General features: G+C 42.4%; 1 protein-coding gene across 1 annotated transcript; it reads left to right on the top strand.

Moving 5' to 3' along the window:
• Positions 1-12,646: 12,646 nt before the first annotated feature.
• On the top strand, positions 12,647-17,350 carry LOC311489768 (putative high affinity immunoglobulin gamma Fc receptor IB; the record flags this gene model as incomplete). The annotated part of the gene is made up of 9 exons (XM_084547029.1): positions 12,647-12,677; positions 12,904-12,945; positions 13,110-13,367; positions 13,450-13,695; positions 13,791-13,943; positions 14,206-14,262; positions 15,982-16,056; positions 16,418-16,488; positions 16,922-17,350. The coding sequence occupies 8 exons, from the start codon at positions 12,647-12,649 to the stop codon at positions 16,483-16,485; spliced, it is 930 nt and encodes a 309-aa protein (XP_084403155.1). The 3' UTR covers positions 16,486-16,488; positions 16,922-17,350.
• Positions 17,351-19,047: the final 1,697 nt, after the last annotated feature.

Genomic DNA, 19,047 nt, shown 5'->3' with positions numbered 1-19,047 from the left:
CGTCAGTCTTGAGTTTGTTGGAGTAAGGCCTCTGGACCAGCCTGAGTCCATCACAGAGTTAGGATACCTTGTCCTTACTGTCTTTTGGTCCACCACTCAACAGTGCCACCTGTCGGTCTCTCACTACAAAGATTTCCTTTGTAATGCTCCTATGTTTACAAGTGAGCTTTTCTGTGACTGACCCCAGCACTGTTAGTTTAACACGACCAGGAGCATGGAGTGGTTTGGGGACCACCCATTGTGTGCTTGTGTATGTACGCTTAGCCATATTCTGACAGGTTGTAGGGTTCGTCTGTCCCAAAGACGATATACCTGGCGTCACAACCAGGTACTGAAATGTTTAGCAGCTGCAACTGAGGAAAAATGATTAAAAGGACAGCTAAGAGTAGGAGGAGCCTTGGAGATGAGGGCGGACTTAAATGAGAAGCTAGTTATTTCAACTCATATAGCTAGCACTCGGCTACGGCCAGATCTGCTGTTGTGGTCTGAGCCAGAGAAAGTAGTCGATTTTATTGAGCTTACTGTCCCGTGGGAAGATAGAGTTGAGGAGGCTAACGAGCACAAGAGAGCTAAATATGCAGAGTTAGCAGCAGACTCAGAGCAGAATGGCTGGAGGGCCCGCGTGTGGCGGGTGGAGGTGGGCTGCTTCGGATTTGTGGTAAAATTGGTTTTCTGCTTTTCTGAACGAGGTGGGCGTAGGTGGCAAAAACCAGAGGATTGTGGTAAGCAACATGTCCCTAGCAGCAAAGCAAGCAAGCTAGTGGCTGTGGGTAAGGAGCAAACATGCTAGCTGGGGAGCTCACTGAAGGTAAGGCTGGCTGGGTAACTTTAGTATTTGCAAACCATGATAGATTTGGTCGTTTGGGTCGCGGTTCAGTCCGCATCAACGTTTCAAGTAAGTTGGATTGTTTGCTCTGATTGCTGCATAAAAAGGCTAGGCTAATTTCTGGGTTGTTGAAAGTCACTGAATGGTGAGAAAAACGGGGTTGTGCAGTGGCAGTGTGGAGGGGGGTGACTCCAGGATGCTGGAAGTCACTGTTAAGCCTTCTTGAGGTGTCGTGGGCCTAACTTAACAAAACATTGGTGAAGGGAGGTGCCCACTTGAAAACCCCAATGACATGCTGCATACTGCTGTTGACTAGGCCAGGTATCTGGTGTCCTCTTGTTAGTTGGTAGCTGGACAGCTGGCTGCTAGCATGCTGGTCGTCTCTGTCAGCTAGACAGGGCCTCTAAATGTGTTTTGCCTGGGATCTTAGCACGAGGGATTGTAACATCTTATCCTGTGTATTAACAAACGCTAGCTTCCCTTCTCTGTGTGTTTGTACACCTGCTCTGAAATAGCTGATATCTGCTTCAGTATCTATTTTGAATGGCACCTTGCTGCCCTTTCGGTCAATGTCAGCCATCTATGGCTCCTCACCAGAAGCCGTAACTGTGTCCTTTCTTTGTCTTTGTATTTATGTTGCTTCATTCATTCATCTTCTGTAACCGCTTGTCCTTTGAAGGGGCACAGGGGTCTGGAACCCCCTCTTTTTTTCAAAAAACAAATGTGCACCGTCGCTCCAATTAATCCCACTTCTGACACCATATTGTGTTCTCATTCGGAGGCAATGACGACCACTTGGAGATGTGTTCAAACTGCTTACTGAACGGTCTGGTAGCACAGAAAAACATATAGCTAGGATCCCCATAACACACTTTCCGCCCCCGTTCCCAGGTTCACCCTATTGGCTATTGTTAGGACATGAACATGGTGGTGCGCTATGGAAACTCACCATGCATAACCAAGTTAACCACATGGCTGTCTCTGTCTTGGAAACAAGGCAAAGCACTGGAAACCTCAAGTCCCACAATCCTCCGACAGTAGCATGTGACCTCTGAGGTCACCAGGTCACAAAATGCTCTGTTTGGCCTGTGTTCTCACTCTTCTCCTCCACTCCTCTCCACACCTCTTCTGTGGAGACCCCCAGCTGCTGGCTGGGTGCCAGGTAGCCTGCTAACAAAGAGCAGCTACTCAAGGCCTGTTCTCCTTACAGCAGCAGTGCGAGATCCTGCTTGAAATCTGCACAAGTCTTTTAGCCAACAAACAGAAGGTTTGCAGGCTAAACTCCCAAACAACTGGAGCCACACAGTTAGTTAGCACCGAGCTGCTAACAAGCTATTTCAAAGGACTTCAAGGAGCGGCCAGTTTCCCTCCAACATCTGCCACCAGGAACAAACAGCAAAGACTTCCTCTCAGCACTGGAACTCCAGCTCAGCCCTTCCACCAGGAACTGCCAACTAAAGGACCAACACGTCAGAAATTGACTTTTCCACCAAATCTGGTAATATGACATGGGCCTAGTCAAGCTAAGCTAAGCATAGAACTGTTTTTATTGAGTTGTTGTGATCATAAGGTTATAGCATAGTGATTTGATGTCCTCTAGCCTGGCACCTCATAAAACTCTTATCACATTCCAGCACATGGTCTGAGTGTCCCTACCTCAGCAGCCATCTTGCATCCAAATTCCTTCAGCTATAGCATGGTAATTGTGGTTATAGTTATTAAGTTAATTATTAATCAGAAATCCAAATTGACAATTTAGTATATTTTAGGAGACTGATTTGATTACTTGGGTATCTTTTCCCGTCTTAGAAGGGTGGTGCCTCAATGTGATCTAGTAATTTAGATCCCATTTTTTAATAATAAGTAATTATTTTTTATTATTGATTATTTATGATAGCCAAAACCCAGTGTTTAGTGCCTTAGTTCTCAGTCTCAACAGTTATGGACCCGGACATTATTAGGTGTTATGTAATACATACATAACCATTAGTTTACACCACAGCACCTTCTGCAGCGAATCTGTCTCAGCGTTTTTCCTGACAACTGCTTGACTTCACAAATTGACTATATTTAATATGTTTCCTAACCTATACAACACTCCCGTTCTTACTCAAAGCTTCGACTTCTCCCAAACATGGTGACTCTTTTCTGCATCTCTTACTGTTCAGTCCGTGAAACAGGAAGTCAATGGTCAATTTCCTGTCAATACCACCAGAGAGCAGAAGCAATTAACAAAAGTAAATTCCAACCCAATTTGTTCAGTTGGGTTGCATTTAGTTAAACATCGGAGGGTGGTACAAAAGAGAAGGCAGAGCGAATATGTGAGTCATCTTCAAAAGAGTACACATTCAAAGGGGTTGAAGACATTTAAAAACCCCTTACCCCTTTTTTAAAAAAAAAAAAAGCAGCTAAGCAATGCCCTGCTCATAATGGTACCTAGATAGAGGTCAGACTAGAGCAGTGGTTTTCAAAGTGTGAGGCGCGCCCCCCCCTGGGGGGCACCAGAGGACTTCAGGGGAGGCGTGTCCTGGGAAAAAAAAAAAAAAAAAGAAAAAAAAAGTGTATTATCTGGTTAACTACAGCTAACTACAGCGGGGCAAAATGGATCGATTTTTAGTACCTAAGGTGAACGTGAGAGTGGACACAGAGGCAGGGCGAAGATGCTGTTGCCAAGCTGGATGCCATCCCGATGTCGGACAACACCAACACCATCCAGCGGTCTAGTAAAACAGGTGCAAGCGGTTGCACCCACCGCTGTTTGGTCACACTGTATTATCCATTGCCAGGCCTTGGCAACCAAGAGGATGCCCAAAGAGCTGCGCGCGGTCCTGGATGAGGCAGTAAAAATTGTAAACCTAATTAAATCATGCACCATGAATGCCCGTCTCTTCTCTATTCTCTGCAATGAGATGGGGGCTCACTTCCATCAGCTGCTCCTGCACTCCGAGGTCCGGTGGCTGTCGCGGGGCAAGGTCCTCACCCGCTTGTGTGATCTGCGCGAGGAAGTCCTCCTCTTCCTCACCGAAATCGACTCCCCACTGGTGAAGCATATGGGGGATGCAAAGTGGGTTGCAATGCTGGCATATCTGTCTGATATCTTCGACCGGATAAACACACTGAACACTTCTGTGCAAGGCAAAGAGTGCCATGTCTTTTTGGCACACGATCAAGTCTCTGCATTGAGGAAAAAGCTGGACCTCTGGTGCGCTCGTGTTGAACGGGGCTCGGTGGAAATGTTCCCAACCTTGGAGGATGTTGTGGAGAAGACGGAACTGCAACTGGACTGTGTACAACAGGTGGTCATTGCACATTTGAAGGGGTTGCGTGAGCAGTTTGGAGACTATTTTGGAGAGGAGACCTTGGCAAATCAGTGGGTGAGAAATCTGTTCTCTTTCCCAGTGACACCCCTTGATGGACTGACCCTGCAAGAGGAGGAGGCCCTTGTCGAGCTGAACTCTAATATGGACTTTAAACAAAAGATGAGTGATGTGTCACTTCCACACTTCTGGCTGTCTGTCTATTCCACTTACATTTGCATTTTTTGGTTCTATTTGGTTGTTCTACACTTAACATATTTTAATTTTGGTATAAAATCAACCTGCAGTTGATTTGCGCATTTTACACTTTTGTTCCATTTGTAGTCGTGTGTTTATTTGTTTTTTTGGTGTGTGGAAATTTAAAATAAACGTCTATAACCACTGAGGAAATAAAGCTACACAAATAAGATAAAACTAGAATGAAATTACTCTTAATTTGAGCACAAATACTAGCGTTGTAGGGCCATGTTGTCCTTGTTGGGCCATTTGTCCGGGGCCCCAAAACAATTTGAGCGCAAAAACCTTTGTAACCCTAACCCTAAGCCTAAACCTAATCTAGGGTCATGTCAATAGAAAGATAGAAACTTGTCTTTATGTGCGTTTGTATTCCTGACAAGATGAACCAGTCATGTGGTTAAAATAAACAAAGGAATGAGATCAGCTGATAAAGAAGGCGTGTATGCCACATGAAAACCTGTCAATTCAGTTTTCTCTCAGACTCTCAGAGGCACGACACAGGTGAGCTCAAGTTTTTAATTCAGTCTTTCAGCAATGATTTCCACAGATTTAATTCAACTGTCGTCGTTTCACTCGTACGTTTGATTCTCTGGTGGCTTTTGTTTAAAAGACTGCAATATGAAAACAGCTCACCCTGGAAATAGAGTAATTTCCTGGAATGTAAAGCATTTGTCTGACATAACACATATCTTTGGAAATCATGCGCAGACAAAATGTAATGTATAGTTATAGCTAAGAGTGATTAAGTATTATGATGCTTGCCTAAGAATTTACAAAGAAAGGTGGAAGTTCATCTCCATACAGTATAATACACAGCTGATTTGTGTTTGTTGGAAAAACCAATCTGGAGTTCTTACAACCGGACGATCCAGGAGAGCTGTATTGTTGTCAGGAAAATCTCATCCTCTCTGAACTTTAGCTTTGCAGCAACAAATGAAGCAGCAGTTTCCCGGACCACCACTGATATAGTGTGTTTGTCACGTTAACTACGGTGATGTCGTTCACTCTCTTTCGTTAGGGTCGAAGCCTTGACAGTGTGCCTCCATGAATCTGTGGTGTAGCTGATGCCCGCCCTAAAGATCGTGAATGTTACCTTAACAAGTTGAATTTGACAAATGGTGTCCGACTTCCAGATCTGTGTTCTATTAGCGAGTGGGTTTATGACGTTAGCAAGTGGCCGAATATACAGTGGCCAGATATATATATACCTATTTAATTGAGAAACCAAGCGTATACACCAGAGAGAAATTACGAGCCTATAAATCACCGTACGTGTATGAATACGTTGTCTGTGGCCATGTACAGAACGTCAAATACAATGACATAGACTCAGAGTTTTGTGTTTTGAGATCAGAAATTCTCCCTAGTCAAAGACAAGGACACAAGACAACGATGTATGAGGCTTGGGTTATAATCAACCAACGAGAAAACTACGTCCTCACAGCGAATTGCACCTGTATGCCGGGTTAAACAGCATATTATTTCTGTGTTCTGGGCTTGTAGATAACAGTTCAGAGCTCTATGATATACGTAGTGGTTATGTAAAGATGAATTATGTTTTTGTGTTACTGTCCTTTCAGCTGGCTAAATACTCTCCTTACCATATCAAAAAATAGTATGCCTTGCCCAGTAACCTTCTCATAACCAGGGTTTGAAACATGAACAGCACAGTGACAACAGCTTTACATTTATTTATTCATTCACATTCATTCATTCATTTTACAACAGCTTTACATTTTCTGCTCGTAGTGTGTCAAACTCCTGTCGCAGGTTGACATAGTCCTCCTGAAGTTGACTGTATCTCAGGTTAAGATCATCATACTATCTCTTTGGAACTGGGATATCCTCTTCAGCTTTAATATAGAGAAGTGAAATTTATTATTAAAATAAAACACAAGCACATTTGTTTAGCCTAGCAAGCTACTAGGCATCCAACGCCAGCTTATCAAACTTTAGCTGCATTTGATTATTATTCTATATCATACAGACAATCACTAATGTAAACAAGGCTTTCCCGTAAAATCAAAGAGTAGGCTAGATAGATGACCTTACCTGTTATAAAGTGGGCACTGCAGATGCGAGCATTTTTGTTTATATTCTCATTCCAGTCCTCACGTTTAATCGCCTGCAGCCACAGACGCTGCGGGTTGCTCTGAAATGGTCGTGATCCTGTCGGAATCCTATAAAACTTCAGTCCGCCGGTGGAATAGCGATCGTACAACCGTATACGCAACAACCAGACATGTTGATGCTAGGACCAGTTTGTAAATGCTTGCTAACCAGTTGCTACCTCGTGCTTGTCAGTCAGAGCTGCCGGAAAACAACACCACTTCCGTTGCCAAAATGCGCACGCATATATTATATGACGTCGGCTGAAAAGGGGTCTATAGTCCCTATCCCAAAGAAACCACACCCGAGCAGTTCCAATGACTTCAGGCCTATAGCCCTCACATCTGTGGTGAGGAAATGTTTTGACAGACTGATCAAGACATTCATCACCTCCACACTGCCCACCACCCTGGATCCACTACAGTTCGCATACTGACTGGACAGATCCACAGATGACGCCATAACCTTCCTCCTCCACAAGACCCTCTCCCATGTGGACACGGGTAAGGGAAACTATGTGAGAGTGCTGTTTGTTGACAACAGCTCAGCATTTAATACCTTAGTCCCCTCCAGACTGGCCTCTAAGCTGCATGAACTGGGTCTGGACTCCTCCCCGTGCAGGTGGATCTACAGCTTCCTGACCTACAGACCACAGCTGGTTTGAGTGGATCACCATACTGCCGTCCCCCTCACTCTCAACAGAGTGGAAGACTCAAAAGAGTGGACACCTTCAGATACCAGGGAGTGACCATCTCACAGGACCTGTCATGGACTCATCACCTGAACACCATGGTGAAGAAGGCCAGACAGCGTCTCTACCTCCTCAGACGCCTCAGAGACTTTAAGGTCCCTCTCAAGGTGCTCAGGAACTTTTACATCTGCACCATCGAGAGCATCACCACCTGGATGGGAAATTGCACCAGGCAATCAGCGGAGGACAGAGCGACAGAGCGAGGACAAAGACTGAGAGGCTGAAGAAGAGTTTCTATCCCCATCCATCCATTGCACAGATTAAATTGTAAAATATTGCACAGACTAGTGTCAAACAGGTGTTTTGAAGTATTTACATCTTGTGGTGTAATAATATTGCACATATTAAGAGTGTTCGTTGTGAAGCTTAACAGCAGCAGGAAGAAAAGACCTTCTGTATTTTTCCTTCACACATGGAGGGTGAAGCAGTCTGTCACTGAAGCTGCTCCTCAGTGCTGTCAGGTCACTGTGCAGGGGGTGGGGCTGATTGTCCAGCATGGAGGACACTTTAGCCTGAACTCTCCTGTCACCCACCTCCTTCACCGAGTCCAGAGAACAGCCCAGGACAGAGCTGGACTTCCTGATGATCTTATCCAGCTTCTCCCTCCCCCTCTCTGTGATGCTACTGTTCCAGCAGACCACTCCGTACAGGATGGCTGATGCCACTACAGAGTCATAGAAGGTCTTCAGGAGTGCCTCTTTCACTCCAAAAGACCTCAGTCTCCAGAGAAGGTAGAGCCTGCTCTGTCCCTTCCTGTAGAGTGGCTCAGTGTGGTGAGTCCAGTCCAGTTTGGTGTTGAGGTGAACACCCAGGTACTTATAAGAGTCCACTTGCTCAGTGTCCATTCCCTGGATGTTCACTCTCCAGTTTGTCCCTCAGAATCAAAGGCTGGATGGTGTTGAACGCACTGGAGAAATCAAAAAAGGTGATTCTCACAGTGCTGCTGGGCTTTTCCAGGTGAGAGAGAGCTCGGTGTAGCAGGAAGATAACGGCGTCCTCCACTCCTATGCTCCATGGAGGGGCCCACCTTAGAGCGGAGATGTCCCAGTGTCAGTCTTCATCAGGTGGGTTGTTAGAGCCACCAACCTGTAGCTGCTGAGGTCTTTAGGGTCCGATGTTTTAGGCACCGGTACCACGCACAAGGTCTTCTAAATATGTGACATGCATGTAACTTTACGCAGAAAAAAAAAAAAACAGAAATTGGCGATTGCATGTTTATAAAAGTTCCTTAAAAAAGGTCAGCGTTGGCTTTGCTGAATACATTCTGTATTGATAATGTATAACATTTCAAACTTGATTGATATAATCAGTCTCGTCGGAAAAAAAAGTCAGGACATTCCAGGACTGAGAAATGGCATCTCATGCATTTTTCTCTTCCTTTTCCTCTCGTCTCAGCACTATTGTGTAAAGCTGCTATAGTTTTTTTTTTTTTTCATCTTTATGCTGCTATAGTTTCTATTTTTTATTGCTCCTAAACCAAAGAGCTGCAAAACTGTATTAACTTTTCATGTAGTACCCTACCTGTGAATGCCCATATGATATAAGTGGGATCTAACTGGTTTTCAGGTGAGGTATATCCGTTTTTTTTCATATCAGACTCTTGAAGTCCCCAAATATGCACTGAAGTATCTGGGCCCTTGGGATGAGCTTTTACGTAAACTCAGCCTCCTCTTTTAGCTTCTAACCAGTTTACGGTCAAAATCTACTGCTGTCATGCACTAGCAGCCACCTTCCTGACAGTATTTTAATGCCTGTTTACATTCCTCTAGCCTGACCTCTATTTAGGTACCATTATGTGTTGGTCATTGCTTAGCTGCTTTTTAAAAAACAGGCAGAGGGTTTTTAAACTCCTTCAAGCCACTTTTATTTCCAGTGGCTTTCGGTGCGCTGCTCGGCTGCGAACCGTGTCCTGGGCATGTTACACTCGTTTAAGTTGTTAATATGTTAGTGTGATCGTGTCGTTTTGTTGTTTGTCTGAAATGCCACTCATCTCTTTTGGCTTTATGTAACTTGGAAGATGAATTACCCGTGGATTATATTGACACTAGTCGGGATTGTCACCCTGGGAGGGCAGCCCTCGGCACGCTCCAAAAAGTGCCGTGTTGCTGCGGCTATGAAAGAAATGGTACTACAATCTTACCCGGAACTTCGACCCAGTCTACGATACAGTCGGGATGCTTTGCTCACACTTCGCCACAAACCATCAACCTCGTTGCCCCCGATAATCCTGGATCATATCCCTCCTGAGTTGAGAAGGCCTACTGGGTGCAGGAAATGAGGCAGGAGAGGTGGAATACACACCAGACCTCCGCTCCCATCCATTATCCTCAGCAACGTTCGTTCCCTGAACAACAAGATCGACGATCTTCGAACCCACGCAAGGTACTGCTCCGACTTCCATGAAGCAGCTCTAATGTGCCTTACAGAGAGCTGGCTTCAACCCAATGCGCCCGACTCCCTATTTGAGATAAACGGATTTACTCTGACCCGGCTCAATAGAGATGCCAACTCTGGGAAATGTAAGGGCGGTGGGATCTGTGTGTATATCAATGATCTGTGGTGTCGCCAGTTCACTGTTAAAGAGGCGCTATGTGATCCCAAGGTTGAAATGCTCTGCCTGACCTTTCTATTTGCCACGTGAATTTGGATGCGTACTGTTGTTTGTGGTGTACGTTCCACCTAGCGGCAAGGCCGCGCTGGCTGCAGCCACTATTGCGGATCAGATTCTGGGATTACTACAAAAACATCCGGACGCACCTGCTATAGTGGTGGGGGACTTAAACCACTGTCACTTGGACGCTGTACTACCTGGCTTTTGTCAGATGGTTAAAAACAGGACTCGGAAGGACAGAATACTTGACAAATGCTATGTGAATGTTAAAAATGCTTATGGTTCTAAAATCAGACCTCCCATTGCTAACTCTGATCATAACGTGGTTCACTTAATTCCAACTTACAAAACAAAACTGAAACGCTGTAAACCAGTAGAAAGAGAACTCAGATGCTGGTCTCCTGAAGCATGTGAGACGCTGAAAGCATGTTTTGAATTGACTGACTGGGAATTATTTCATAATCAGAATTCCCTGGATGAAACCACTACAGCCACCACTGACTACATTCATTTCTGTGTACAATTAATTATTCCCACTAAACGAATAAAAATCTATCCCAACAATAAAAGGTTTGTGTCTAAGGACATTAAGGACATAATAAACTCAAGGAAGTTGGCCTTTAAAAACAAGGATACCATCAAATGTAAACAATTGGAGAGGGATTTAAAAAACAAACTAAGGGAAGCTAAACGGGTACATAGAAATCAGCTGGAGAAGACATTCAAAGAAAGAAACCCCAAAAGACTCTGGGACAATATGAAACAAATGACTGGGATGTCCTCCTCAAATAAAACCATTGTGAGTGGTAATGAATATATGTTCGCAAATGAGCTAAATGATTTCTTCTGTCGTTTTGATTCTTCTGCCCACCTCAAGGAATGTGTAAACATAGTTAAGACCATTAAACCTTCTGACATTGACAGAATTTACATAACTGTGGAGGAGGTCAGGGGTACTTTCCAGCGCAACAACCCAAGGAAAGCATTAGGGCCTGACCACAGCAGTGCACTCATTTTAAAATCCTTTGCCAGGGAATTAGCCCCTGTGTGGCAACCAATTTTTCAGCTATCGGTCGACACACACTCCATACCGCTGGCATGGAAAACATCTCACATCAGGCCAATCCCCAAAAAACATTGCCCCAAGGAATACAATGATTATCGGCCAATAGCCCTCACATCGGTAATTATGAAGTCACTAGAAAGGATCATAGTTCAACATCTAAATAGACAGCTGGGGAGGTATCAGGACCTATACCAGCTTGCATATAAAGAAGGCCGTAGCACAGAGGACGCAGTAATTACACTGGTTCACATCTTATCTAAACATCTTGATAAACCAAAAACCTATGCTAGGGCTCTTTTTCTTGATTTCTTATCCGCGTTTAACACCATCCAGCCAGATATACTTTTATCTAAAATGATTAAGTTTCAGATTAACCCATACCTTATTCACTGGTATTTTTCTTTTCTTACAAACAGGATCCAGTTAGTCAAAGTAAATGACACACTCTCCTCCCCTAATACCACCAATGTTGGAGTCCCCCAGGGCTGTATAAGCTCCCCTGTGCTGTTTACCTTGTATACTTCAGACTGCACTACCAATGTGCCAAATCAATACCTTTTAAAATACTCTGATGACTCCACCCTAGTGACCCTTTTCACTCAATCCGAGGACCATACACTGTACCAGGGCAAGGTTGATTGGCTAGTCAAATGGTGTGATAAAAACTCACTTATCATTAATACGATGAAGACTGAAGAAATCATCTTTGGAAAACCACTAAATCTTCAACTGCCCCCAGTGAAGATTCACAATTCAGAAATCAATCACGTCCCAACCTACAAGTACTTGGGTGTTATGATAGACAATAACCTCTCATGGACCTCGCACATAGAATTCACTTGCAAAAAGTTACAACAGCGTATCTATTTCCTAAGGAGATTAAGATCCTTTGGATCTAGCACCCAAATAATCTCTCTGTTCTTCACATCAGTGATCCAGAGTGTAATGCTTTATTGTAGCACAGTTTGGCTGAGTAACTTTTTAGTCAAAGATAAGGCAAAACTATACCATCATATTAAAATTTGCTCAAAGATCATTGGGCTACCTGTAGCACACCTCTTCCAGGAAGCCCACAACAAGAACATGCTCAGGCTGGCCAGATATATTTCCACTGACATCTCACATGTTCTACACAGAGAATATCAGCTACTGCCCTCAAACAGGCGCTTTAGAGTTCCCTCTTTCAACTGCAACAGACTTAGATACTCCTTCATACATCAATCAATCCTTTTGTTAAACCAGCAACATTAAGACCTAGTGCAATATCTATCCATGGATGTAATGCCTTCAAGTGTTGAAATGGAATGCTTGTTACTGTCATTTGGGGCTATGTCTCATGTTTGTCTGCTGATACTGTCATGTGTGGCTAAGTCTCATGTTTTGTCCGCTGATGCTTTATGTCCTACATGTATGTCCACGTGTCGGTCTAGTGAAACTATATGTCTTACATGTATGTATTGTTTATTATCCTTAAATGAGCTGCCCAGGGATGCAAAAAGAATTTCAGCACAAACTGACAAATAAAGTTGTATCGTATCGTATGTGAACTCTATCGAAGATGACTCGTAGATTCGCTTTGTCTTCGCTCTTTGCACTACCCACTGATATAAACTAAAACACTGAAGCTATTTTTCACCACCTCTGCTTCTCAGAAATCTGCCACACAGGAAGGGACCACTTCTCATTTTACACTTCAGTCTGATGTTCAGTCAGTCAGCTGCAAGACAACATGGAGGTCAGAGCTTTCTGCATCGCACTGTGTGAGTACTGGCTCCTTTCCAGATTAAAACTTAATGATAAAGACTTTTTTTATAATTAAAAATCTCATGTACGTGAAAATCTTTGGACTTTATTTAGTGAGTGAACTTATAAACGTATTATTCTTCACCAGCTACGACATTTAATAATAAATATGCTGAACATCGTGAGCAGCTGTAGGAGACAACAAAACTTTTATTGATTCATTTATTTTCTTTGCGTCTTCAGTGACTGTGATGATCCTGCTGTGTGCACAGGATCAGGAAGTTGGTGAGTAGATGTTTTGTTGGGTAGCAAAATATTTTGAGATTGGTATGTTTCATCATCACAGGAGTTCCTCTGTTACTTTTCTACTTTTAAATGTTATAGACGTCGTCCAGCAGTTCACAGGAGTAAATGTCTAAACTGAATTTCTCTGTTTTTCTTTGTCTCAGATGCAGCTTTTCTTCGTATCTCTCCAAACAGACTGCAGTTCTTTGAATATGAGTCGGTCACTTTGTACTGTGAGGGAGACTTTTACTGTGATGCTGAATATAAATTAATTGGAGGGAAGCCCTTGTGTTGCACCACTAATGACAGAACATCAAGAGGACCTAACTGCACCATTAAAAATGTCTATGTAGAGGACACTGGAAAGTATTGGTGTGAGGAAGGAGGAGAGAGAAGAAACATCATCAACATCAATGTCACTTGTATGTTTGCAGTGAGGCAGTGATATTTTGTGATTATCTCAACGTGATTTCAAGATAAATTAAATATGATCATGTTCTTCAGCTGGTTCTGTGATCCTGGAGAGTCCTGCTCATCCTGTGATGGAGGGAGAAGATGTGACTCTGAGCTGCAGAACCAAAATATCTTTCTCCAACATCGCAGCTGATTTCTATCAAGATGGAGTCCACAAGTGGAGAAGCTCCACAGGAAATCTGAGACTCAAAACAGTCTCCATGCTTGATCAAGGACTCTACAAATGTCACATCTCTGGAGTTGGAGAATCACCACAGAGCTGGCTGTCTGTTGGAGGTGAGACGTGTAGGTTTTTTCAAATTAAGATTCATAAAGTATTTATCACGTATGTGTTTACACTCTCAATCAATTTCCATCTCCTCAAGTTTCAGCTTTTCCTACCATTGATACAGAAGATCACAAAGACTCTAATCCTGCCTCCTCTTCCTCCTCATGCACACCATGGATCATCATCTCCGTCTTGTTGATGCTTCTCTTGTTGGTTGTTGGACTACTTCACTTTGGGGGATTTCTTTGTGCCAGAGGTGAAGAACATGAAGGGAACTTTACTCAATGCGATCACTGGTTTTGTTTTGTCACAACACGATTCTTTCACATACACAAAAGCCACAGAGGAGTTCCTCAGGGTTGGGTGCTAGGGCTAAGTTTTTCACATTATAAATGCTTCTCTTGGAAACACTTTCCAAATTAAATGAACTTCCCTCTTGTGTAACTATTGTTAAGAAAATCAGTTCTCATGTTACTTTAGTTCCACCACAATGTTCAAAATATCTTCTTTTTTTATAGATATTTGTTCACACTCACTGGCAGTGCCTGATTCAGACTCATCAGAGCATCAGACAGGTAGATTTAATGTTAAGAGATTAAACATTTAGCAGAAAGGATATTAAATATATATATATATATATATATATATATATATATACAACCCGAATTCCAGAAAAGTTGGGACGTTCTTTAAATTTAAACAAAATGAAAACTAAAAGACTTTCAAATCACATGAGCCAATATTTTGTTCACAACAAAACATAGATAATGTAACAAATGTTCAAACTGGGAAATTGTACACCTTCATCCACTAAACAAGCTCATTTCATATTTGATGCCAGCTACAGGTCCCAAAAAAGTTGGCACAGGGGCAACAAATGGCTGAAAAAGCAAGAAAGTTCAAAAAGATTCAGCTGGGAGACCATCTAGCAAGTAATTAAGTTAACTGAGATCAGGTCTGTAACATGATTAGCTAAAAAAGGGATGTCTTAGAGAGACAGAGTCTCTCAGAAGTAAAGATGGGCAGAGGCTCTCCAATCTGTGAGGGCGTGCATAAAAAGATTGTGGAATACAAAAACAATGTTCCTCAACGCCAAATAGCAAAGGCTTTGCAACTCTCATCACCTACAGTGCGTAACATCATCAAAAGATTCAGAGAAACCGGAGATGTCTCTGTGCGTAAGGGACTAAACCGAAGACCTTTACTGGATGCCTGTGGTCTTCGGGCCCTCAGACGACACTACATCACTCATCGGCATGATTGTGTCACTGACATTACTAAATGGGCCCAGGAATACTTCCAGAAACCACTGTGGGTTAACACAATCCACTGTGCCATCTGCAGATGCCAACTAAAGCTCTATCATGCAAAAAGGAAGTCATATTTGAACAAGGTCCAGAAGCGACAACGTGTCCTGTGGGCCAAGACTCATTTGAAATGGACTGTTTCAAAGTGGGAAAGTGTTCTATGGTCAGTCGAGTCCAAATTTTACATTCTTGTTGGTAATCACGGATGCTGCATCCTCCGGGCTAAAGAGGACGGAGACCTTCCAGCGTATTATCAGCATTCAGTTCAAAAGCCAGCATCTTTGATGGTATGGGGGTGCATAAGTGCATACGGTATGGCAGCTTGCATGTTGTGGAAGGAACTATGAATGCTGAAAGGTATATAAAGGTTTTAGAGCAACATATGCTCCCCTCCAGATGACGTCTATTTCAGGGAAGGCCTTGTGTATTTCAGCAGTACAATGCAAAACCACATACTGCAGCTATTACAACAGCATGGCTTCATCAGAGAAGAGTCCAGGTGCTGAATTGGCCTGCCTGCAGTCCAGATCTCTCGCCTATAAAGAATATTTGGCTCTCCATTAAAAGAAAAATATGTCAAAGACGACCACAAACTGTTCAGCAGCTAGAAACCTATATCAGCCAAGAATGGGACCTTATTCCAACACCAAAACTCCAGAAAGTCATAACTTCGATGCACAGACATCTTCAAACTGTTTTGAAAAGAAGAGGATATGCTACACCATGGTAAACACGCACCTGTCCCAACTATTTTGAGACCTGTAGCAAGCATCAAATTTGAAATGAGCTAATTTTGTGCATGAAATTATAATATTTCTCAGTTCAAACATTTGTTACGTTATTTATGTTCAGTTGTGAATAAAAAATTGGCTCATGTGATTTGAAAGTCTTTTAGTTTTCATTATGTTCACATTTAAAGAACGTCCCAACTTTTCTGGAATTCGGGTTGTATATATATATATATATTTATTCTTTTGTTTTTTCCAGTCTCTGTACAGGCCAGTGCAACTGAAACAAGCCAAGCAATGTATGCTACCGTAACAAAGACCAGGAAGAAGAAAGGTATTTCCTCTAACCTTATATTTTTTTGGCCCAGACCACAGTTAGCATGCTACTCAACATTTACATTGTTTGACGTGATGGAGCTGGTGTTAACTTCAGTTAACAACTTTAGGTAATTTATTTACCCAAATTCAACAACTGATGAGAATTCAAAATGTGGAAAAAGCCAAAGCTGCATAGAGATTCTGTGACACTTGGGAAGTATGATTTTTCAATTTCAAGCCAAAAGTTGGATGTTAACTGGAGCCTGGGGGTGGTTAGCTTATTCATAAAACTGTTAATCCCAATGTCTGTGAATGATTTATTGTTCTAATTGAAAAGACATGTGCAGTAGGGAATATTTCATTTGTCTTCAAAGCAGCAGAGTCCAGCGTTCCCTCACCGGCCCAAGACCCGGTTGACAATGACGTCTGCTATTCTACAATTTAGATTGTGAGTCAAATACAGTCTTTTATCTCCTCGTTGCTACACAGTTGTCTTTCGATGACCACATTATTGCTGTCTACTCATAGTTACTGAAAGAAAAGTCAAAAAGCAACTCAAAAACCTTGTGCCATTGAGCTCCTCATCTTCTGTTGGTGCAGAGTCTACACCTCTTGTATGCATGTCCAAAACTCTAATTAGGACTAGCCTGTCTCCAAACACTGATTCTAGTATTATATATATATATATATATATGTATGTACACCTCTAAGATGGGGTCATTTAAGTGGTCGAGGGGTTCAGAATATTTCCCAGTAGAGGGGAAAGGGTAGAAATTTGAAGTCATGCTTTGCTTAGTATAGTAGACTTTTGCAACGACTTCTTTTCTTTCTATAATCTACAACTTCCATGATATTTGTCTTCTGTGTCCTATGTGTTACAGGTTGCTAAGTGTTGACTGTAAAGAGGAGCTTCATGGTCTACGTGAAAACCAGGAAGTGATCTAGTTAGGGCCAGTATTGTTGTTGTTATGGTACAAGTTAAAACAGAAAAAAAAACTTTTGACCTCAGGTCTGTTTGCTGTGTATCAATTTTAAAATAGTTTGTGTGCAAAAACAAACGTGGAGTTTGACAGCGTGTGCGCTTTAACCAACACATCAGAGAAGTTTCAGTTCATTTTCATCAGGCAGTTTAACCAACTTGTTCCATCAGCTTAGTCTGTTCACACAGTTGTTCACCAGATGATTGTAGCTGCTGCTGCTGTTTCTAAACTTGCCGCGGTTAGCTGCATATCTGATGTTGTTGCATTGCTTTTTTAAGTTTGAGGTCATCAACAAGATGAGAGTTTGTTGTGTTTCACTGATAAGAATAAAAGTCATGTCCTACACGTCAGAGTGTCTGTTTGAGTTTGTTCTGTGGTACAAAATGTCAGCGTTTTCTCACGTGTGTCATGATCATTATAACTACAGCAGAACGTTCCTTGGTTTTATGAGTGAAATTCATGCACGTCCTCATGAAATAACCTGTGGTACAGTCACGTTCACACTGACAATGGTATTGAGGGTTATGTCTTTTGAAAGCACAATCAGACTGCTATTAGACTCCTTTGTTATTAGTTTCACCTCATTACTCTGTGTATGTATATATAGTCCTGTCTCATCCATTGACAGTTTGTCCGTCCAGTTACTGTGGAAGTACCTGTTGTGCTCTCCTGCTATTCCCTGTGTTCCATTGCTCCTTGTGTTTTTCACCGTCCTTTGGTTTTTGGATTACTTTGCTTCTTCTTCTGCAGTTACTATGAATCCAACAAAAGATAGACTGGACCTTTTGTTGGACTTTAGCTAATGGACTTCCTGCCATGTTGCTGCAGTGCCTGTTGTTCTCCGTTATACAAATATTCATTAAAGTTCTTTTGTTGCCTCCCCTTCTCCCCCGCTACACCTTGTGCCAATCTTAGTGTCAAGGGGTTAGTGGGTAATGAGGTAGGACCCAAATGCAGGACAGAGTGGGCTGAGGCAGGAGTTGGCACAAAAATATATTTAATAAAAAAGCAAGACAAAACAAAAAGCACTGCATAGACGTCAGGAATCCCTAACTTGACAAGAACAAAAAAAATAAACTACTGGGAGACATGTATCCAGCAACGTGAAGATAAAAAACTTCTATGAGACATAAAGATGGCAAGGAGACAAGTGACAAGTAACAAGTATACAGGCAGGTACAACGTAACAGAGAACAAAAGGTAAGGCAGGGCTATATAAACACACAGGGGACAGAGGGGTGACGAGACACAGGTGAAAGAAATCTGTGCAGAGCACACAAGGAGAAATCAATGAATCAATCAAAGGGGAAAAAACAGGGAGGAACACAAGACAGGAAACTAAGAACTTAACAAAATAAAACAGGAAACACAAACTCAGGAAAACTAATCACAAAACTCAAACCACTTATAATGATGAATAGTTATCATTCTGTCTTGCTGGAGACCCAAACTATGTGCCAGAGACTAGGTGGCATGAAGTCTGGTTGTAGGGCTAGATGGTGAAGAGAGGAGACCACTCCTTTAATCTGAGAGTCTGTCCTTGAAATCGTCACACCACCGATGTGTGGATCATCGATGAGATCAACTTTTCCCCAACATGATTAATATCATGATATATATCAATGATTTGTATTGTTATTGACGCTCCATAAATAAAATTGAATTGAATTGAATTGAATTGCCACAGCAGTGTATTCTGATGCAGGCCTGTATATGTGGGCTGTTTTGTTTGAGGAGATCAGACTGATGTCGCTAGTTGATCACGCTGGAATCACTATGGAGCTAAATAATTTTTTACACAAGTAAATAAGGCTACACAAGTAAGATACAACTAGAATGAAAATGCTCTTAATTTGAGCACAAATACTAGCGTTGTGGGGCCATGTTGTCCTTGTTGGGCCATTTGTCTGGGACCCCAAAATGATTTATTTGAGGGTAAAAGCCTGGTAACCCTAACCCTAATCCTTAGCCTAAACCTAAGCCTAAGCTTGGGTCATGTCAATAGAAAGTTCAAAGATAGAAACGTG

Source organism: Chelon labrosus, assembly GCF_963514085.1.
Source record: "Chelon labrosus genome assembly, chromosome: 1".
In the NCBI taxonomy this organism is placed as follows: domain Eukaryota; kingdom Metazoa; phylum Chordata; class Actinopteri; order Mugiliformes; family Mugilidae; genus Chelon; species Chelon labrosus.
Note: the sequence above shows the minus strand (reverse complement) of the source record. Positions and strands in the feature narration are given on the sequence as shown.